Source organism: Cryptotermes secundus, unplaced genomic scaffold (genome assembly GCF_002891405.2).
Source record: "Cryptotermes secundus unplaced genomic scaffold, Csec_1.0 scaffold546, whole genome shotgun sequence".
NCBI classification, from domain to species: domain Eukaryota; kingdom Metazoa; phylum Arthropoda; class Insecta; order Blattodea; family Kalotermitidae; genus Cryptotermes; species Cryptotermes secundus.
Genome location: NW_019734970.1, coordinates 866,825 through 890,381, shown reverse-complemented (window position 1 = coordinate 890,381; position 23,557 = coordinate 866,825). Strand labels below are relative to the sequence as shown.

At 41.6% G+C, this 23,557-nt stretch overlaps 2 protein-coding genes across 4 annotated transcripts in view; one reads left to right on the top strand and one right to left on the bottom strand.

The window, feature by feature from the left end:
- Positions 1-198: 198 nt before the first annotated feature.
- On the bottom strand, positions 199-3,567 carry LOC111869104 (divergent protein kinase domain 1C). Its single transcript, XM_023860330.2, has 3 exons — positions 3,229-3,567; positions 1,925-2,773; positions 199-595 (listed from the first exon to the last, which is right to left on the bottom strand). The coding sequence occupies exons 1-3, from the start codon at positions 3,379-3,381 to the stop codon at positions 362-364; spliced, it is 1,236 nt and encodes a 411-aa protein (XP_023716098.1). The 5' UTR covers positions 3,382-3,567; the 3' UTR covers positions 199-361.
- A 1,532-nt stretch (positions 3,568-5,099) lies between these two features.
- LOC111869103 (glycogen-binding subunit 76A) overlaps positions 5,100-23,557 on the top strand; it is a 48,254-nt gene continuing 29,796 nt past the window's right edge. The window contains exon 1 of one of the 3 annotated variants that reach the window (XM_023860329.2): positions 5,100-5,217. The gene's annotated coding sequence lies outside the window, so the exon portion shown is untranslated. The other 2 variants (XM_023860327.2, XM_023860328.2) reach the window with 2 other exon arrangements.

The following is a 23,557-nucleotide window of genomic DNA, read 5'->3' as shown; positions in this document are numbered from 1 at the left end:
AACAGGACTTGGAGGCTCATAGGGTTGTGAGACGTTGAGGTTCCCACATTTCCTAGATAATCGGGTCACAGATGGCGGTAACGCTGTCAACCTTACGCACTGGCCTTTCTTTACCCCAAAGAATATTCATGGTACTCGTTTCTGTTAGAGGCTGAGTCAACCCCAGGACCATAGCGTGGCTGGAATGATTACGTAAATTGAAAAAATCCAGTGACTTCATCGGAATTCGATCCTGTGACCTTCTGGCTTGTAGTATAGTGCCTCAGCCAACTACTAAAACATTCATCACGAAAATTAACAAGAACCTTAATATAAAAACCAATAAACTATTTTATAATTAATTTGTACTTAGACTAGGATTTCATACAAAAACATCATTTGCTAGGGTCTGCTCCATCTCGGTGAGTGTTGCATAAAGACGACGTTTGATGTCTTCAGGAACAGCTGCCCTTGGACTGTTAAAATCTGTGTCAGGGTTTGCACAGAGGCGGAGCAGGGCTGCCAGGGATGATGGTGTGTGTTGTGACATGAGTAGTCCTGGCACAATCACTGTCCCTGATAGAGTCCAGCCCAGGAAGATCTTCTCGCATACCACCTGCAGAAACAAACGCGAGTTACAGATTTACCAATTTGCTTTACATGCTCTCACTCTAAGGGCAACCAGAAACTGAGAGCAACTGAGAAAAGCATGCCAAGGAGAATATTTTGACCTAAGGGAGAAGTAAGAGGAACACAGACAACATTACATAATAAGAAGCATCATGATTTATATTCATCTAATATTGTAGTTATGGTGAATAAATCAGGAAGGAAAATATGGGCAGCATATGTAGGGAGAATGACTAAAAAAAAACTCCGTGATCTTTAGTCCGCAAGCGAACTATACTGATCGAGCAACCGCCATTTGTCGGTGAAGTTAGTGCCAACTTTAGGGGATAGAGGGTGCCATGTGATCAGCAAAACGGATCCCCATGGCCATTAACCTCGGTTTTCTAGACTGGAGCTGCTACTTTTCCATTCAAGTAGCTCCTCAATTATCCTCACAAGGCTGAGTGGAACCTGTTCCAGACCCACTACTTCTCAGAAAATCTGGTGGCGCTGGGAATCGAATCCAGGACCTCTGGACCTGTAGCCAGGAATTACGACCACTAGGCCACAAAGGCGGTCAAAGGGAGACTGAAATAAATCTCATTAGGAAAAATACTATCAAAATGGGTCTTATTTTCTTCAAATTTCGTTTGAAATTTAAAAATTACTATGACCATGACATTTGTTTCATTTCTTCTCTTTTCTTCCTTTCCAGACACTTCAATTTCATTATTCAGATCCACATCCTGGTTTCTCATTCTGAAAAAATTCAAGAACATGTATTTTTGCCATTATCTGTTAGTTCATATATGGGTTAATATATAGAAATAGAATCAGGCACAGAAAATGTGCCTGATTGAACCACAATCCACTCAACTAAAAATTCTCTAAGGACAAGTCATTTTCAAAGTATCTGTAACACAACTCATACTAAATAATGAAAATGTATTAAACATCCAACATCGAGACCTGGAACAAGTGCTGGGGCTCATTCATAAGTCAACATATATCAAGAACTTGTAATTTTAGGTGGGAAGTGTGGAAGGGGGTGACAAATACCACAGAGATCAATGGAAGGATGGAATTCAAACTAAGGGCACTAGAACAATCAGGAGTTGTGGAGTAGGACAGCAGAGAGCTTGTTAAATTGGGAAAATCCCAAGTAAAACAATTTTAGCTGCTCTGGTTGGTATCATATGTCTGTGTAATCCATCCAGGATTAATGACTATCTACAAAATACTGAAGATAAGAATGATTCAGAATCAGATGATCTATACATGAGACTTATTAAGTCTCATTTCTAGAAAGCTGTTTTAAGAGACGACCATCTCTTACCTGGAAATTGTTGTTTGTGACTGGCAAATCACAACGAGAAGTAACAGCACTGCACTTAGAACGACAGTCAAAGAAGTCACAGTCTTCATGCCGTGTACAGTGACTACCATCAGCAGTCAAACGTCCAACAACTGTTCGTGGTAAGACGGAATCAAGGTCAAGAAACTTCAAATGTTGTCCACCCTTTGTGAGGCCAAAGTGGCTCATTTTTATGTCACATAAATGGAATGGCTCAGCAAGGTTTGTCTCCAACTCATTCAGCAGGTCCATCATAAGAACCGCAAGCTTGAGCCTCGTGGCCCATTCCTCATGGCCATCTCCCATTGACATCACACCAGAAGACATCTCTACAGGGTCCACATACTCAACACCAAAAAATGGACCACAAGTACCCAGCAGCTGTGGGAAGATATCTCTGTCTGCATATAAAATGGAGCACAAATATTCATTATCTTGAAGAAGAAACCATAGATTCTGCATTTCAATCTGTCGTGTCACTGATTTCTCCTTTGCTTTTGAGAATCCAAGTCGGCTTAATCTATTCAGCTGATCATTGGAAATGGTAAGGTTCAATTTTGATATCACAACATTACGAACCATCGTGTCAAACTCATCCTCTGTTGGATAGTGTTTGGCCCCATCACTGTCAAGCCAGTAAACAGGGTCAAAGTTTTCACCACTGGATTTTCTTGAGGCTTTGAATACCATTCGAATGCCTTCCCATTCTGCAGAGAAGACAGCTTCCTTGCCTGCATGGAATGCATGACAAGTCAGTGAATGGATTTGTTTGTCTACACACAGTGGTTTGCAGAGACTTCCAATAGCTTCACCCCTCCTATGGAGACGGCACTGCAACAAGGATACATGATTCAAATAAAAGTTGTCCCTGTGCTTAATGAAGCATTATTCCATGAAGGTGTATGGGGAGTGGATGTAGAGATTCACATTTTCTTGACCTCAGCACTAGCTGGAGGTGAGTGGTCAGCTACATGCCCCTGCCGCCTTACTCCCGGGGAAAGAGTCGCTGGTACCCATTGAATAGGAGGCTGGGTGGGCCACAGAGATTGTATGGACAATGTGGAGAAGAGAAATCCTTGACCCTACTGGAACTCAAACTTAGGTGCCCCTAAATTAAGCTAACCTGACTTGATCTACTGTAACCTAACCTAACCAAACACTGAGGGAGTGTGAGACAAACAACCGTCCAAGAATTTCATGAAATAGGCTGGGGAGAGAGGGGGGGGCTTATACCACTAGTAATAGGAAATTTTAATTTGAATAATGCAATGGAAGACAATACTTACTAGATGACTGACGTGTTGCCAGGTTTCCAGGTTAGTGCACATAATTCCCCAATGTATGAGGTAGTATATGGTTGTTAGTATTATTATTATTAAAGTTGCTGTCACATACCGCCGTTGGTAAAGGATACCTGGTAGTCTTCTTAAATGTAACATTATTTAAGTGTTACATGCATTTCAGCCATAATTTTGTAAGGAATTATGAATAACTTTTCACTTTACACATAACGTGTTTGAGTAACATAATACGTATAGAACAACATTCTATTAATCTTGTAGCTGCCATAATTTTACTTATCACGATTTGCTACATAGCTACCGGGCAATGTAGTCAGACACAAAATGGCGAATGATTCAATGTATGTCACAACCTTTGCAGGGAGTTAAGCCAAACGAATCAAACATAAGGATTGCGATTTTAATCAATCCTTGAAGCGATATTTCAGCTGCAAACAATTCAGATGCAGGTGTTAAAAGGCAAGCAGCGACGTGACCAAATATGAAGCTAGCGTAGGGCAAAATAGCGAGTGTTTGCAAATATCTGTTTCCATACTCATATATGAACATAAACTCCAGTTACGTGTGAAGTGTGCAGTATCCTGATTATGTTTCCAGCGCTATCATTTACGCATAATATTAAATGAAATAACATCGAAATTTAGAGCATCGAAATCCATTCTCCGTCATATAAAAGTGACATGTAACGAATTTGCTCTTCACGGATTAGGTGTCTGTTGCATATCAAAATTAGGAAATCGTTTTGAATGTTTTAGACTCCCAATAGAACTTGTTTGATAAGAAATATGCCCATTGCAAGGATTATGATATTGTAAGACAGCGTAGAACAACATATTGGAAAGTCTATAAACACTAGTTCCCGGAAAAGAATTTTAACTCGCAACCACAACTTACATAATAGCAGCTAATGGGAATTCTCATGCTTCAAACAACAACATTTAATTATAAGCTACCGGAGAACGTTAATAGGCAATGTTTACTGCGTATTTTATAGAGTTGACAAAAAGAAATTGTATCTTAAAATCAATATAAGGAAACAAAAGTATCAGTAATTATGGGGAGAAAGTGTTTCAGGGAAATATGTTGTGTGGATTATTCACGATCCTATCCAAGAATTTAAACGCATGTTAAATTGGGGAAATGCTTGTTGTCATTCAGTGGAAAATCGTTTTTCTTCACGACTCCAATCTAGTAATATAAGAATTAAAATTATCTGTTGTTTTATATGCCTGTAGAAATTGGTATTTCATCTTACAAGAATACTTGAGACTATACATATGAGAACAAAGTGCTAAGAAGAATATATGAACTTAAAATATAAGAAATAACAGAAGGCTAGATAAAGTTTCATAATATGAAATTTCATAATTTGCACTCTTCAGAATGTCCTCATAGTTTTAAAACATAAAGTGAATAAACCCGTAGCAAAACCTAGCCATAGACAATAAGATGACAAGTTGATTCATTGGCTCATAATGAGGACTAATTGCCGGTTCATATGGATCGCTAATGAGCCTCATTTTTCAACACAGTGCTGCGAGTGTCTTTACAAGCTGGGCGGCTATTAGCTGTTTAAGAAGCATTTTTACCTATCCTATGAGGTTGGTTAGTTCGGATTGTCTCCAATGATAGGCTTTATTGCTGTCGGCGTCGAACTTCACAGTTCTCTTGCCAGCGACCTAGTTTTATTAATGACTTTAAGGCGTCTTCATTTAGCCAAATAATATGACTATCCAACAGTATTGAAATCAGTGTTTGATATGTTCCAGGGAGACTTTACTTAGTTCTCCATTTCTCCGTGGCGCTGACAGTAACGTCTCGCAACTCTGTCGTCTGCTAGTTACACCCACCTCTCCTCCATACATATATTAATCAGACTGCCACACACATCTGCCGACGCAGTTTGCCGGATTAGTTACAATTGTAATAGAGTGTGGCATGCTCGAGTAGATTAAGCCATGATAACTTAAAAGTGTAAGTATGTTCGGAACTGAAAACGATTATTTCGTCTTTGCATTCTCCCGCTTAGCGGCAGGTCTGTCGTGTGCTAGTGGGGGCGACCTTGATTCGTCCTTGTGGGTAAGGCACGGCGGGATCCTCGGACGTGCCGAAAGGAGGAACATCTCTCCGGATAGAAGTGGGAAATACACACGACTTTATCTCCGTACCGCATTTCCTCCGGGTTCGTTTACCGGAGGTCAAGTTCAACCAAGATAACTGGCCACCAAACTGTCAGGTCAGTGCTGTCACTCATTTGGAGGTGTTTAAAGGTCATGGGGTTAGAACCTGATTACAGGAGCGAGGTGTTACGTGCATGTTTTGAGATTATAGTCAAAACTGAGCGACACGTACAGGGTTATAGGTTATAGAAACTGTGTTGGTATGTGAGTAAGGTTATGACATGCGTTGAACGCATGCTGACAACTCCTACCATAAGCGCTGTATCCTGGTTTCGGTAGTTCAAATTATTTTATAAAAACTATGTTTGTAAAAAGAATGTTTACACACACACACACACACACATATATGTATATATATATATATGAATTTATTTCTATAGAGTCATAAATTAATTAAGCTCTTGAAATAAATGTTAGATCGTTTATCATCTAAATGATAAGTCGGATTAACAAAATTTGCTATTAAAATAACCTTTTGTATTCCTTAGTTTATTTAACGGTGCTTTCTAAATTGCATATGTTTATAGTTGCAGATGATAAGATAACGGGAAATAATGTAGTAAGAAACAAATCATGTCTAATTTAAAGCATTATTATGATTTTTTCCGTGAAGGACTGAGAGAAACCACGAGAACCATCGGTAAGGATATCTAGCCAAAGCGTTGCATTCGAACTTGGCACTTTCCGAGTATGAAGCAATAGTGATGACAGCATTGCGACGCCGAACAGGTTCATTTAGATATAATGCTCTAGACATATATTCGGGATGTGCTCGGTTCGAATCTCGGCCAGGACACCGACTGTCCAAACTGACATTTTTCGTGGTTTTCCTCAGTCCTTTTAGGAAAATGCCAGAATAATACCCCGATCAGGTCACTGCTGCTTTTCAGACACTTTGCATATCAGTAACCATCACTGTAATAGTATAACTACTGAGAGCGTCCCAACAATAACCACGGAGTTCGGTATTTTCATGTCAAATTGGGTAATTCTTTGAGTATATGTGTGTGTGTGTGGTGGGGAGACTTTGACCTCTAAACTCCCCTCCAAACAGACACTGTTATTGAGTTATTATAATTTAAATAAGTGAAAGTAAATAAAGTTGTCCCTGCTCTTAATTAATTAAGCACCACGCCATGCAGACGTATTGGGGAGTGGAGGTATAGTTCCACCCTTCTTGATCTTGGAACTAGGTATAGTTGAAACATGAAACATAAGAGAATGCGTGAATTTCGGCTGGAATACCTTAAGGGCTGAGGTCGGTTATGAGCTTAAATCGTAGACAGATGGTAATATTAAAGCGTATCTTAAAGAAATAGAATGGAAAAATGTGGTGGGAGGCATCTAGCTTAGGATATAGACCAGTGGCAAGTTGTTGTGAATACATTTATGGACGGTCGGATTCTATAAAAGGCAGTGAATTTCTTGACCGGTCGGGCGACTACTGGCTTTGGAACAAGGACTCCTCACCACTGAGTTAGTTAATTATTACCCGGTACTACATTTATTTGTCAGCGAATTCTATCCATGAACTACAACGAAAGAACAACGGGGGGCCCTATGTGTCCCTTTGGGGACAAACAAGCCGTGAACATAGTGGTAGGATTCATAAAATCCTGCTCAACACAGAACAATAATACGCAGGGTATTATTATAATATTATAATTATAACCAAGAATGTATCATGAAGACAGAACAATATCTGGTCTAAGACTCTATTTAAAACTCAACAACTTTCCGATCATAAAATGGGTGTAATATATTCCGCTTGTTGCAAATGACTCTGCTTATCCCAGGAAGGAGAAAGAAAGGGCGATGCGTCAACTTGCAGCACATGGAATAATTTTAATCAATTAACCAATTGCATTTTCTTTCACATACTAGAACAAAATAGTGTAAACATGCATTGACAGAAACCATTAAAGGACAGGCAATAGTAAGATTAGATAATAATAATCTTTAAGATCCGCTTGTATTGTATGGCGTAAAATTTATCTTATAAATATGTAATCAATGATTTCATTTAAGTGACACGCCCCGTAAGATGAACAAATACTTTTAAAACATTTCGGAACAAGTATATAAAGACCTTTATGTTTCTGACAAGTTGTATTAGACGGATGAAAACAAATGGTTTGGTCGTGGTAACTTCATCGGATTCATATCTTCTCATATTGCCTGAGAGGTAATCAGTTTCCTGCGAAAACTTGAAATATTTTTATTCAAAAGAATCCCATTTATTGACACGTGCCCTCTTGAGAGAACATTTTAAAGAATAAACCCATAGTACTTTAAATGATTTGTAATTCCGTCAGAGGTCTATAAATATGAGTTATTTTTATTTTTTATCGTATCCGACACACACTCTTCTGCGCGATAATACTGCTATACCACCTGGCTGTTAACCTCCCATATTACAAACAAATGAATTAATGGGGTTCCTCTAGTACTCAAATTAAACTACTATTTTTCTAAACATTTTTAAACCTATACTTGTAAGTATCAGGTAAGAGATCGGTTTTCTTGGAGGCTCAAACCGAATGTTTCAGCGTTGTTTAGAAGGGGGTTCTGCAGTTCCATTGTGTAGGTACTAGCATTTGCTGGAAATGATACTGTATCTTGTGTTAGGGCAAGTCGAAAGTGGTCTGTTTTTTTTTTGTTTTTTTTTTGTAAAGTTATTCCCTCATTTTATTGTTGGACAGAATAACAATTTGAGGGTTATATTCATTCTTTTCTGCCGATGGTTCTTGTTAGCGCATTTAATGATGCTATATCAGGTAACAAGCTTATGTAGCTTAGATTGAGATGCAATAAAACGGATATGAATGTGGGACGGTAGAACTGTGCGGGGAAGCATAGTGTTCTCCTTCAAGATGCAACCCAGAAATCGCATGGAGGTGTGAGAGGTGACAAAAATCACGAGAAATATCACAGACACTATTTATTACCTCTCTCCAGCCGAAATTCGAAGAACATCCAGTGACTGAGGTTAGCTCTTTCTAAGGGACCCAACAGGGTACCAGCATTTGTCTCCCCCCTCACTTTAGGGTAGAAACAGATCCAGTTTCCGAAACGTCGTGTCCTACAGTTTTTAGAATACGGAAGATGGACAGAGTCCAGAAACTCAGTAATTCCGAGTGACATACTCCAGAGTTTCTCAACCGCCGGGCGCTCGTCTTGTAGAAAAAAGAATTTACCGGGCCGCGGTCTGACGAGAGTTGAGAACCACTCTTATACACCATCGCCAGAACCCTTTAGAATCTACGCTCATAATCTACCCATAATTCAGTTCTGTATAATCCATGGAAGGGTCACGCTGTACCGTAGTTGGTTGAGGCACTGTGCTACAAGCCGGAAGGTCGCGGGATCGAATCCCGATGAGGTGGATTTTTTTAATTTACCTAATCCTTCCAGCCATACTATGGCTCTGGGGTCGACTCAGCCTCTAACAGAAATGAGTACATGGAATACTCCTGGGGGTAAAGGGCGGCCGGCCGGCTGACAACCTTACCGCCATCTGAGAGTCGATTGTCTAGAAAATGTGAGAGCCGCAACGTCTCACAACCCTATGGGCCACCACAGCCTGTTACAAGGATACCTTTACTTACTTACTTTATAATCCGTGAAGCTGGCACGGTATCAATAGACGAAGGAAGAAACAAACGCGTCACAATACTGTCATTGTGATCTGACCCATAGTGATCCGTTGACAACACAATTACCACTAATTAGGAACACAAGTTGTTTATTGGCGGTTAACCAATTCGCACTATGGAACTTTGATTTGACATAAGCCGATGGTTTGCCATTGTAACGGAAATAAGGGTTCACATATTCACTTGACCCTTAGAAGGAAATTCTCTTACGCTCATGGTTGACAGTTTGTGATATTTTTGATGGAGTCGGATGTATTATGTCACCGAACAGTTGGTAGGAAACACGTTTTGTGACATGAGGCACAACAGTGGACACCACGAATCCTCTTGTAGTTTTATCATGGAGACACATAATGACAGGGCAACATTAACAATTAGCATGATTCATGTTAAGAATGTTGTATTAATATGTGGTGTGATCTTGTCACGAGAATTGGCATTCGGCGTAATTGATTTAGTACTGATTTGAAGAGAACGCTTAAATGACGCATTTGAATTTTAAGCGCTAAACTTTTTATTCGCTGCAGTTTTCGTGTACGGTTGCTTATACCCAATTCATCGTCAAAAATGACGCTCTTGAGAGACGTATGTCGATCATATGCAGGTGATACCAAGCAATGAAATGGCTTGAATACCAGTTAAATCAGTGTTCTATGGCCGAAGAAAAGCAACGACTGGACGAGAAGCTGTGACCCCATTTTTCTGAGCCATGTAAACGAATGCATCAAATGAAATTAGATATATTAATAATAAAATAAAATAAAATACGTTGATATTTAATTGTTAACCTTTGAGTTCTGCTTCAACGGCACATGTTACGCCGGTTTCAACTTGTTAACTAACTAACTCCATGGAGCTGAGTTCTTCTTGAGAAGCCTCCAGTTGCTCAGCTACTCAATAATTTCTAAGCATTTTATGGAACCTTAATGTTCATTAACGTGTTTACAAGAGCCATTCACTGGTCCCTATCCTGAGCCAGATCAATCCAGTCCATACCACCCCATCCCATTCTTTCTAAGATCCATTGTTAACACAAAAGAATGTCTCATTCAAGGCATAATTAGTGGTCTGTATTTTTTATATCAGCCTGCACATAAAATTTCACATGCCTAGCTCCCAGTTATTATTAGTTATCGTCATCAAACGGAAAGCTAAATACAGATTTCGCGCCAAATCCTTATTTTGCAGTCTACAAAAATTACCTCAACAAAACTTACACGTTTTTCGAAGATCCAAAATTGTGTAACAATAGATCACGTCCATCTCAAAATTTTACATGGTCGCCATGTGGGTATTATTGATAGCATTAAAATAAAATGTAAAATATGGAGATGGTCTGCGGTGACGCAATGGTCAAACCATTTTCACGAAAATATTACGGTTGAAAAGTTGTTAGCAGCTGGAAGGCGGACGGACAAGGTGATGTATGTACTCATCTCTGCTTATCAAATAAGAAATAGTAATCCGGACCAAATAATAACAATGAAATCCTCTGGGAAAAATGTCGTTTTCTTCTTTCACGAATTTGTGAAAAGTTGCTGTAATTTCTCTTCTTCACGTAATCTTTTCAGCGAAGTGGCGACAGGAGCGCAAGTTATAGCTGCCTCAGTACTCTGCACCGAGAGAGGTATTTTTGTGACGTGAAGAAGAAACAAGGGGAATGCGCACACAACAGCGCAACAGGGCGCTGTGACGGCCGTCGTGTGATAAGACGGCAGGAGGAAAACCGGCCTTTTGCTACCGCATTTCGTTACCGTGATAACAGCAGTGGAATAGTTAGTTTCAATTTGCAGTTTCAAGATCAGTTAACAACTGATGGATTTAACATTTTTAAAATAATTTTTGTCCTTTTCCGAGTATACGTAAACATTTGTCACCACAGTGATCGCGAAACCGTTTGTATGTTCAGCCCAGCTCTCAATCGCTTGCACCGCTCACGAAAACCTTTTCCTTTCCTGTTTCCTTCATAATACACGTGTATATGTGATAGACCTCTGTTAATTCCAAATTAACTATTATTCATTATAATAAACATGCTGTGACGTATAGACCCAGAGTTAGGCAACGACCCGGTAAACGCATTCCCGCGGAAGCGTACGCGCGCAACACTGGGACACCCATTGCTAAGCAACGGATCGGTAAACAAGCCTTCTCAACAATAAAGAGGTTGTGTACTCGGCAAACACATTCCCGTGGAAGCGTACTACCGCAAAAATTGGACATCCGTTGCTAAGCAACGGATCAGTAAACAAGCTTCAACAATAGACTGTTTTTTTCTGATATGTTGCCTAGCAATGGACGTCATACTGTTGCGTGCCTCGCACGTACGCTTCCGCGGAAATGTGTTTATCGAGTCGTTTCCTAGAAATGGGTTTATACGTACATCACAATACATAAGTGTACTGTTTATTAATCTTTCTTTACGTTTATTTATGGGTTGGGTAGCTGACTTATTCCAATGGGTTATGGCCTGGACGACCGGAGTATCAGTGTTTTATTCCCAGAGGAAACGGAGATTTTTCTCATCTCCGTGTCAGACCGGCTCTGGAGCCCACCCAGCCCCTTACGCGGAGGACACGGGGGGCTGTCTCCTCGAAGGTAAAGCAGCTGGAGCATCCGCCTCCCTCTAGTGCCGAGGATAAGGGCTGAAGCTATATCTCCTGGCATTGTGGCTTGGTACCACGTAAATAGCTTCTAGGGTTAAATTAATGGGAAATTCCTATTCGTTTAACATATTTCCGCTTTCCTGTCGTAATCCGAGGTGATGTATACAATTTTCAAAATATTCTCTTTGAAACAGAATTGTAATTATCATTTATCGGAAATGAAAATCATGGTTGACAAAATCGACACCAATCTTTTCCCCTCAAATTTCTTTAAGTATATATTACACTAAGGGGAAGAATATTTTAAAACACAGCTTATTAATACAATATATACCAGCATATTTTTCAAGTCAACACGTCCACGCGGGCTCTGGGGCCCATTCTGAATTTTATTCATCGGATCCGGGAGGGGGGGGGGAACTTCACCTTCTCAACGATTTTTGTACGACAGGCCGGTCTGAGAAATCTGAGAAGTTTTATCTGATGATCCTGTAAAATGGGGTTGTATTTGGCTAAAATGGACAAAGATTAAACGGTTCTGAAAACTATTAATGTAGGCCCCGAAATAGAAAATTTCGTCAAAATCTATCAATTCACTTAGGAGATGTTATCCTCTACCGTACGTACACATTTGATGCAGTATTTTTCTTTATCTAATAGAAATGAGTACCAGGAATTAAATAAATAATTTTCCTGTGGAGTAAAGCGCGGCGGCGCGTAATTCTGACAACCTTACCGCCATCTTTGAACCGATTGTCTAGATAATGTGGGACCCTCAACGTCTCACAACCATATGGGCCTTCACGGCCTGTTACATGGATAGCTTTACTTTTTTTTAGTGGGGTGGGACTAAGTCCCTTGTACTGCGGCCACTTCTGGCCTATTGTACCAGCCCCAGATGACAGGTGAGGGTGATTGTGGAGCAATTGGTGGAATAAAGATTGGCAGGGGAAACCGAAGTACTCGGAGAAAACCTGCCCCAGCGCCACTTTGTCCACCACAAATCCCACTTGACTAGACCCGGGAACGAACCTGGGCAGCCGCGGTGGGAAGCCAGCGACTAACCACTTGAGCTTTGACGCGGCCTGCTTGATGCAGTAAGTTCAAGTTACTTTCTATACTAGCTTGAGTATGTTGTTTTATGACGATCTGCTGTCAACTGTTGCCACTGCACTTACGTTCTTGTATAAGCGGCCTCCGTAGTCTAGAGGTAACGTTCCCACCTCATGACTCGTGGTACGCGGGTTCAAACCCGGCGGAGGTCGTCGAATTTTTAAGGGCCGAAAAATTCAGGGAACAAGTCCTCCGGGAGGGACTTTAAGCCGTGTATCCCGTGTCGTAGCTCTACGGCACGTAAAAGAACCTCATATCTCCAAAGGAGGTCACTGAGCCAAATTCAAGGACGTTTCCCGACCAACAGTAGTCTCTAACGCCTCTGATCGATGGGGGAAGCATTATAGATACCGCCAAGCCAGTGGAGGCCGAACTCGCTGGCTCGGTCGGGACTGATGGTACGCACCAATATCGGTAGGGTATGGAGACTGGTAGAATATCATAGAGGGAAGCACAGTGGACCATTACTGGTCTAAGTGCATGGGGAAACCCACCCTCTCCACTAACTAACTAACTAACTAACTAACTAACTACGTTCTTGTATAGAAGGCGCACAGTAAATACGTCAGGCGTGTGAGCATCGCGTGCGCAACAGTCGTCCCACGGTTTCATATGCGAAGCTCTGCGCTGCTTCACAACGAAACTTAGCGTTTATTTATACCAAATGTTCACGGCGAATTTAAAATTCATCCACATCGGTCCAGTCTGTGGTTGTGCATTGTCAGCACTACTCCCTTACATTCGGGAGATCTCCAATTCGAGTCTTGGTTCTGAATCCGGCGCACCTGACAGAGGTGTGTGCGTAACTTTCCTCAGTCTCTCAATGAAAATTCTATGATAACACCATGCAAGGGGGCACGCAGTAGCGTAGTTGGTTGAGGCATTATGCTAAAAGCCGGAAGGTCGCGGTTTCCATCCCCGATGAGGTCATTGGACTTTTCAATTGACCTATCCTTCCAGCCGCACAGTAGCCTCGGCGTCGACTCAGCTAACAGAAATGAGTACCAGGAATCTTCCTGGAGGTAAAGCGCGGTCGAATTGTAAGTCTGACAATCTCACCGCCATCTGTGAACCGATTGTATAGAAAATGTGGGAGCCTCAACGTCTCACAACCCTGTGAGTCGCCACGGCCTCTTACAGAGATAGCTTTACCTTTTTTTTACACGCTGAAAAAGGCCGGAATGCAGTTTCCATACCCTTCCCTATTATCTTCTATCTAGTTGCAACCTCTGCAGCTGGAGGATCTTTCAATAAGAATAAAAACACGCGGTACAAGAATACAAATGCACAAACCTCGAATAGTCCTTCATCGGTTTTCTCAAAGGTTTCTTTGCGGAAAATGTAGGTGTTGTAATATAATTAATGAAGTTATACAAATGTTATTTGAATTATTTTCCAGGTACTTTATATTTAATGTAATCGATTAAGAACTAATATAATGTCATATCTGTAATGCTTCCTGTCTTGGCAACGACATGCTTGTAGCAGTAAATGAACATCGACGCTTCTGCTCCAAGTTTTCACTCGTGTATTTATATCGATACTGCCCTTTGAATTTGTGTACCGCTCTGCCATGAATGCCAGTGAAGTTTATCGCAACCGTGCCAGGCAGAACGGTCTGTCGGGCTATTAGGGGATCAAACATACAGAGTCATAAAAAATACTCCGTCGTTGAAATGAAATAATGAATTTTGCAATCACAAAACGCGTAACACGGGTATCACACGTCAAAGGAGTCCTACCAGCTGTCTGTAAGATTAAAATTAAAAAATTAATTAGTTATAAATGAGCACAGGCCAGAGAGCCTAATCCGTCAAGGTAGAATAATATGAAGAAGAAGAAGAGGAGGGAGCACGTAACAGTTGGAGGCTCATTATCTGTTCAGTTTCTTTTTCGTGAGGTGGGGTGAGACTGAGTCCACTTGGTACGTCGGCCACTAACTGACCTATTGTACCAACCCCGGGTGACAGATGATGAATGCGAGCAGTCGGTAGAATGAGAATTGGTAGGGCAAACCGAAGTACTCAGAAAAAACCTGCCCCAGTGTCAGTTTGTCCACCACAAATCCCACATGAAAAGATGTTACGTTTCATATGTTGGAACATCTTCTCCAAAGGCTCTCGGCTTTAACTACAAAATTTGCTGCCTTCCACCTTCCAAATTTATCATTCTAATTCAGGCCGGAATTTGAAAGAAAAAAAATAAAAACTTAGGTACTGGTCCACCTGTCCTGGAAGCAACATGTGCCTTGTGCATAGCAAGTGTATAATGTAGTGTATGTAGTGTAGGGTAAAGGTAAAGCTGTCCCTATGCTTAATAATTAAGCACTACACCATGAAGGCGTAGGGGGAGTGGATGTATAGATCCATATTTTCTTGACTTCGGCACTAGTTGGAGGTGAGTGGTCAACTTCACGCCCCGGCCGCTTTACCCCCAGGGAAAGAGCCCCTGGTACCCATTGGATAGGAGGTTCGGTGTCCCAGGGCCAGTCTGGACAACGTAGAGAAGAGAAAATCCTTGAACCTACCGGGACTCGAACTCCGACCCCTCGGTCATCCCGTTCGTAGCCAGTCGCTATACCGACTACGCTGTCCCGGGTCCATATGGTTGCAAGCAGTAGGCCTGCTGCTTATGCCGATTGATCCATCTATCAACATTCTTCTGTCTGTAGTCAGCTGTTGTCATTTTGATTAAAAACTTATATTTAAAAGAGCATGTTGAAGTCTGCCTTCGGGTTCCATAAAATGTTGGGAAGTTCTTGAATAGCTGAACAACTGGCAGCTTCTCAAGAACGGCAGAGCTCTATGAAGTTAGTTGTTGAAGCCTGTTTGCCTCCTTTTTTATTATCTGATGCTATTATTGGACTGTGAGTAGGCCCACGTGAAGCGGAGCCACTAAGCATTGCAGAAAACCGTTACCGGTTCGCTATCCAGAAACATTGCGTAAGGTCCATACACCGCACATGCCGAATGGAAGGAAACACAGCTTTCTTTATGAGTTATCCCAACTACAGAAGGGGGGGGGGCATGCACGTAGTTCGAATTTGTTTGTAGTTCCTTACGGGACGAAGTTAATTTATGGCAGATGTAGATCGATTGTGAACGCCTCTGTGGTCTAGTGATTAGAGCTCCTGACTACATATCCTGAGGTCCCGGGTTCGATTCCCGGCACTGCCAGGTTTTCTGAGAAGTAGTGGGTCTGGAACGGGGTCCACTCAGCCTCGTAAGGAAAATTGAGGAGCTACGTGAATGGAAAAATAATGGCTACGCTCTAGAAAACCGAGGTTAACGTCCGTGGGAATATATTGCGCTGACCGCGCAACACCATCTATCCTCAAAAGTTGGCGCTGACTTCGCCGACAAGCGGCGGTCGCTTGGTCGGTATAATTCGCTTGCGGGCTACAAGCCACGGAGTTTGCATTGTTTTTGTTTTGTAGATCGATTGTTCAGAAGCTAATCATACTGTACTGCACTTTACTGCACATGCTACATTTCACTTTTCATGCTATTTGGTGAATATTTACTACTTGGGAAAGCGTTTCAAATGTAGGTCGTAGATCTTAATTGTACCTTTCTAGGGTTAATATTTTACATTATGTTCTATTTGATTGGATGAATACTTTATTATGACCATTTTCAATTTACATTTTGAGGTACCAGAGTTTGGCTCCATGTTAATACATTCCGGAATCCCACTTTTTTTGTTTTTTTTTTTTTTTTTTGGAAGATGAGACCATTCTTTCAACATTAAGGCAGAGGACCAATATCAGGTTCCGTAAGTTCTGTGCATTAAGTATGCAAAAGTGGAAACAGATACAATTCATCGAGTGGGTCGGCGCAGCGTTAACGCTTTGTACTAGTATTTGGGAGATGGTTCGAATCTCGGCCGAGATATCGGCTGTCTTCACTGAGGTTTTCCGTTGTTTTTGTAAGTAGCTCCAGGTGAATTTTGGATAGTATCTTGATTAGGTCACGGCCACTTCCAAATCCTTTACAATTCATCATTAAACTATTCTACCATTCTACGCTATATAGTCTATACTGCTATGGGAATAATGGTACGTCATCATAAGTTAGTGACGTAACCGTTACGTCATCATTAGAAACATACTAGATTCCGTTTTCAAAATACTTCCGGTATTCCTACAATAAAAAACACCGTGGCCTGTAGTCCGCAAGTGAACTATACCGACCGAGCCACCGCCGGTTGTCGGCGAAATTAGTGCCAACTTTAGCGGATAGAGGGTGTTGCGTCGTCAGCGCAACGAATCCCCACGGCCGTTAATCTCGGTTTTCTAGACCGGAGCCGCTATTTTCTTGAAAGAGCTCCTCAGTTATCGTCACGAGGCTGAGTGGACCCCGTTCCAGACCCACTGGTTCTCAGAAAATTTGGTTGCGCCGGGAATAGAACCCGGGACCTCTGGATCTGTAGCCAGGAACTCTGAGCACTAGACCACAGAGGCGGTCCCGGTATTCATAACGCCGGTGGGAAATTGAGACATACATGCACAGGATTTTTCTTCCGTAAGGTTGGCTACACGAGGTACCAGTATGAAGTACCTGGCTTCGTAGAGTAGATGGAATTTAGGTACTGAGACGAAACGATATTCCACAGAAGAGACACGGCTTTCAGATTTCGCGTTCGCTGTATGTAAAGCGCACTACGTTACAGACCTTACAGACGCTACTGCAGTTTGCTTGTGATTGGCTGAAGTGTTTTATTTGGCCTCGTAGTTGTTTGACCCTGTTAAACTCCAATCAGAACTAGTTCTAAAATTATTGCACTCAATTGCATCCACGGCCTCGGAGCCCTCGGAACCGTTACTCGGGAAGGTTAACCCGTTGCTCTGATGTGAGTTCTGATTTAAAATTGTTAGAGGAAATTTAATACGATGTTTATATCAGTTACGTGAGGTCAAATTATATCGTCTAATGTTGAAATATGTTAGATGTTCCAACTGAAGTCATTATCGTAGGTTATGAGAATCAGAAAGAATAATTTGAACTGCTTACAGAGTTTTATTGCATGCCCTTTGCAATACATTTAAACAGACATTGCAGAATATATAACGATCACATTGAAAACTGACAAACGTAATTAACGAATAATATGTACGGATGTAATAAACCCAACAATAGGCTGTTAAGTATGTGGAGCTTCATAACTTGTACTCTTCTCCAAGTAAAATTAGAATGATCAAGTCGAGGAGGATGAGGTGGGCAGGGCATGTAGCACGAATGGGGGAGATTAGGAGTGGATATAGAATACTGGTGGGAAAGCCAGAAGAAAAGGGGCCACTGGGAAGACCAAGGCGTAGGTGGGTTGACAATATTAAAATGGATCTTAGAGAAATAGGGTGGAATTATATGAATTGGATTGATCTGGCTCAGAATAGGGACTAGTGGAGGGCTCTTGTGAAAACGGTAATGAACCTTCGGGTTCTATAAAATGCTTGGAAACTCTTGAGTAGCTACAGAATTGGCAGCTCCTCAAGAAGAGCTCAGTTCTATCAATAAGTAGTTAAGCTATTAAGTGAAGATAAGTCTTATGCTAACTTGGAAGTCTTGTAATTTTATGAATATGAAGCCCTGTTACTGTAGCTGACCTATCTTGTTCTATGAGTGATGATTACCTAAGGATGTTAAAGGAGTCGATCCTTGCCTGTAGAGGCTGGGTAAATCCTCTGAAATCGTCAATCAGAATAACCAGGAACTTCGACCTAGATTCAAAACACATTCCTCTCAAATGCAATTCGAAGATCTTTACCGCTCCACTAGCTTGCAGGTGGAGTATGGTTAGCTACGGGCTGGACGGCCAGGGTCCCATCCGCGGCCACAGCGTCCAGACCGACCCTGTCCCTCCCCCCAGCCTTCTATCCAGTGGATGCCAGGGTCTCTTTCCACGGGTGTAAAGCGGCCGGAGCGTGGAGCTGTCCACTTACCTCCATCTACTGCCGAGGCCAAGAATGGTGGAGCTATAGCTCAACTCCCCCATACGTCTTCGTGGCATACTGCTTAATTAATTAATGGCAGGAGCTAATTTACCTTACCTGCTGGGTAATTGAAATATGTCATGACTTCAGAATATTGGAACGGGGCTGACAATTTCAATCGCTGAAGATTTGCGTCTCCTGGGATATAACGCCGTGTATTCCGTTTGAAGTCAACAGAAGTTTCGGAAGAACATGTCACCCACATCTTCAGTAAGCAGCTGCTTGCTGACGGCTTCACGATGGTTATGTGGCTTAGCCTACTCTTCAGCAATTAAGATGGAGGCGACAAGTTCGTCCGAAACGTCGGTTGATTTTAACGGATTACAGGGAAGAAGATAGAACTATTCATAACCGCCGCTATGGAAATTTCATATCTTACAAAATTCAGACACTGGTGAATAACATTTTATTCGTTAAAAATTACAATTAAACCGTGTATCACAGATCATTAACTCTGTCGCCTGTAGTCCGCAAGCGAAGTATACCCACCGAGCTACCGCCGCTTGTCGGCGAAGTTTAGTACCAACTTCTGCGGATAGAGGGTGTCGCTTGGTCAGCGCAACGAATCCTCACGGCCGTTAATTTCTGTTTCCTTGAAATAGCTCCTCAATTATCCTCACGAGGCTGAGTGGACCCCGTTCCAGATCCGATATTTCTCAGAACATTCTGTAGCGCCGGGAATCGAACCCGGACCTCTGGATCTGTAGCCAGGAACGCTGACCACTAGACCACAGAGGCGGTCCACAGATCATGAACATATAAATAAAACAGCGATATATAAACTGTGCGAGTGGTCTTGCATGCAGACAGTCTTGTTTACCAGCTGAGCGGAATTGCGGCTCGCCGCTTATGTACTTATATTATCTCCTCGCCTTGTCAGTCTCGTGTGTGTAAGGTATCGAAATTGCTTGAGTGAGTTGATAAGGAAAGAACTGACTTAAAGGTTACGCGTCATATCGTCGACTATCTACAGATTCGTCTAGTGATACCGAGCAGAAGTCTTTATGCACTTTAATGATAAAATAGGAATTACAAGAGTTCTGCGAAAAATGTAAGGTTGGTATTGCATCTAGAGAATTCGTATTTGCATGGTGTACGCTGTGCATTTCTCGCACTTACTTTTCTGGTAATATGAGCCGGTGTAGCTTAGTCGGTATAGCGACTGAGGGGGCGTTGTTCGAGTCCCGGTAGGGTCAAGAATTTTCTCTTCTCCATATCGTCCAAGCCGGCTCTGGGGTCCACTCAATCTCCTATCCAATGGGCACCGGGGACTCTTTCCCCCGGGGGTAAAGCGACCGGGGCGTGAAGCTGACCACTCACCTCCAACTAGTGCCGAAGTCAAGAAAATGTGGACCTATATATCCACGTCCCCATATGCCTTCATGGCGTGGTGCTTACTTAGTTAAGCACAGGGACAACTTTACCTCTTACCTTTACCTTACCTTCCTGGTAATTAGAAATACTTTTTAATGACACGAATTTATCAGAAATAAACTTAAACGGAAACGCAAAAGTGACATGCACATCTTCTAAATTGGGATTTCTGGTTGTAATAATATTTTGATGAGTGCTATATTTTTGTTTTGTTTACATAGCGATTATGAAGTTATAGAACGATTGCATATGTGTGACGTCACATTGTGTAACGCAGTGTAAAGCGAAGTGACGTGATGTGACGTTGTCTAACGTGACGTGACATGTATGTATGTATATAGGCTGCGTGAGTGCGTGCGTGCGTGCGTATGATTACCTTACTAAACATAGTGATGTTTCTGCGGGTTTGGGAGCAACATAACAGTAGAATAAATAACAGATTTAGGATAACCTTGAAATGACCTTCCAATAATATTTTCCTTCTTTTCTCTTTTCTTTTTGCTTACGGTAGAGTCACATCATGTTTTCATTTATCTTACTTACTTACTTATTGAGCTGAGCTCTTCTTGAGGAGCCGCCAATTCTGCAGCTACTCAAGAATTTCCCAGGATTTTGTGGAACCCGAAGGTTCATTACCGTGTTCACAAGAGCCCTCCACTGGTCCCTATCCTGAGCCAGATGTATCCAATCCTGTCTCTCTATGATCCACTATAATATTGTTCACCCACCTACGCCTTGGTCTTCCCAGTGGTCCCTTTCCTTCTGGCTTTCCCACCAATATCCTATATGCACTCCTCATCTCCCCCATTCGTGTTACATGCCCTGCCCACCTCATCCTCCTTGACTTGATCATTCTAATTATACCTGGAGAACAGTACAAGTTATGAAGCTCCTCATTATGCAGTTTTCTCCAACCTCCCGTCACTTCATCTCTCTTTGGTCCAAATAGACTCCTCAACACCCTGTTCTCAAACACCCTCAGTCTATGTTCCTCCCTAATGTCAGAGACAAAGTTTCACACCCATACAGAACCACAGGCAAAACTATAGTTTTGTATATTCTAATTTTTAAGTTTTTGGATAGCAGACGAGAAGACAAAAGGTTCTGGACTGAATGGTAGCAGGCATTACCCAGTTTTAATCTCCTCTTAATTTCCTCCTGAATCAGGTTTTAATTTTCATTTAACTTAGGCGAATTTAACCATACGCGCTTGCAATATATAGTATATATTTGTATGTATCTGCGTATTAATAATTTAAATAAAAAATTTAATTTGAGAATTTAGAAAGGCCCGACTACCAATATGGTGTGAATGTCATGGATTAGATTTAACTGGCTCAGGATAGTGTCAAAAGGCCGGATTCTATTACCCGCTGAATTACCTTCGGTTACCATACACACAGGAAGTATCCTTTTCAACTGAAATGTCTGTCATCAGCTTAAGGAAGACCCTGCACCAGGCGTAGGCTATAGATAAGAATTAAGATAAGATGCCCCCAACCGAGATGATGAAAGAATTCTCGAGTCTCACTTTACTACTTTGCGACCATATCCGGGGTGAGAAAATTCGCCCCCATAAACTGGGTCATCCCACGAGTGACGCAGTCAGCGACCCCTATCGATCGTAGTAACTGGGCCAACAATGCCCCCAGTGTTACGTGACGTGATGTTCCCACTGCATGGCTTCTGCAACTTCTACAGCGCTTTCGCTGATACAGCGACAGTGCTGTAGCTTCCTGTTCGGGAGGTGGACGTTACGCATCTTGTCCGAGACACCGACTACCTTGGTAGTTTTCCTCAGTCCCTCTAAGAAAGTGACAGGATTGTACCTCGGCTCACGACCACTTCCTTTCATATCATTTTAAATTCATCGTTCGTCATCGTCGGACGGTTTGGCGTAGCGATAAGATTCTATACCCATGTTCCCTGAGATGCTTGGTTCGAATTTCGGACAGGACACAGGTATGACTGAGGCATTTTGTGGTTTTACTCAGACCCTCCAGACAAATGTAGGTATAGTACAGTAAACCTTCGCTAATCCGGTTAAAGATAATCCGGATCGAATTATGAAAAAATGAAAAATGCTGTTCGCAGCTGAGTACATAAGACAGGTGGCATTTAGGAAGGCAGATGAATCACTTGTCTGTTCAGACAAAGCCTGACAGTTTCTTCGAACTTGCGTGAAATTATTTTTCGCTTCACATACAGCCACACGTGACAATACGTTCAGAAATAAGTACAACTTCTGAGTCTTTTATGGATGAATATGAATGTTATTCTTTTTATATATTTTTTTTTAATTAAGGCTGTACAGTGATATTTTGTTATTTGGTTTTACTATCACTTCTAATATCATTAAATTTTGCATTATTTTTCTTCTAAGTTTCTTTTTGTCTTTTAGGGCTACTTTTTGCTTCACTAATCCGAATGACCCCTCACCCCCCTCAATCCAGATTAGAGAGGGTTTACTCTACCCGATTAGTCTGCGGTCATTTCCTTCCAAATATTTTCCAATTCACCATTCATCAATCCTAGTATTCGACTTGAAATAACCTACAGAGAATTCCTCATTCATCAGCCGTCCTACTAATCGACACTGTGAGCCTGTGATCTTGACACCGACACATCGTAAAATAAGCCACAAAGTAAATAAATAAATAAAATTTGCGTTCTTCTTGTGGCACTGTCAGTATGATTGGAAAGGGGGATAAGATTGGCAGGACGTGGCGCACACATGACATGAGAAAATGAAAGTGTGTAGAGAATTTAGACTGGAAAACCTCGTGGAAGAGGCCACGCAGAACGGCCATGCGCAGACGAAAGATGACCTCAGAGGAAAGGAATATGGAGCGGTAGACTTGAGTCAGTTAGTTCAGGTTTGAGTCCAGTGGTGAAATTTTGAAAACTTTGAAACGGACATTCGGATTCCATAAATATAGGAGATTTCTTGACCAGATGAGTAATTGTCACATTATGGCACGCTACGATACCTCGTCCGCTTTCCAAAAAACAAAACCTGTTAATTTATATCGCATAAAACAGCCGTTTATCAATTGTTTTTTGATAGTGACAATATCTGTACTTCGAGGTAAGAACTAAACGTCATGTGTTTGAAAATAGAATGCTCAAGAAGAATGTTTTGACTTAAGCTGAACGAAGTAAGTGATCAATTTAGAATGTCTTACAACTAAAAATTTGTTGGTTTTACTCAGGCGACCTAGTACTGTTAGTGTGGTGAAATCTAGTGACTTGTATTTAAGATGATGGAGACAAAAAACGCCTACAGATTTTTTGGTGAAAATGTCTGTTGGAAAGCGACAATTTGGAAGGATGAGGAAATGAGAGAATAACTTTAAGATCCGTGTTAGAGAAAGTTTTTGGGGAAGAGTGACT

Coding starts and splice junctions, on each gene's coding strand:
- LOC111869104 (XM_023860330.2), bottom strand. CDS start 3,381: ATGTTACATTTAAGAAGACTACCAGGTATCCTTTACCAACGGCGGTAT. Junction 2,774..3,228: donor GGCAACACGTCAGTCATCTA/GTAAGTATTGTC, acceptor TCCTTGTTGCAG/TGCCGTCTCCATAGGAGGGG. Junction 596..1,924: donor TCACAAACAACAATTTCCAG/GTAAGAGATGGT, acceptor TTGTTTCTGCAG/GTGGTATGCGAGAAGATCTT.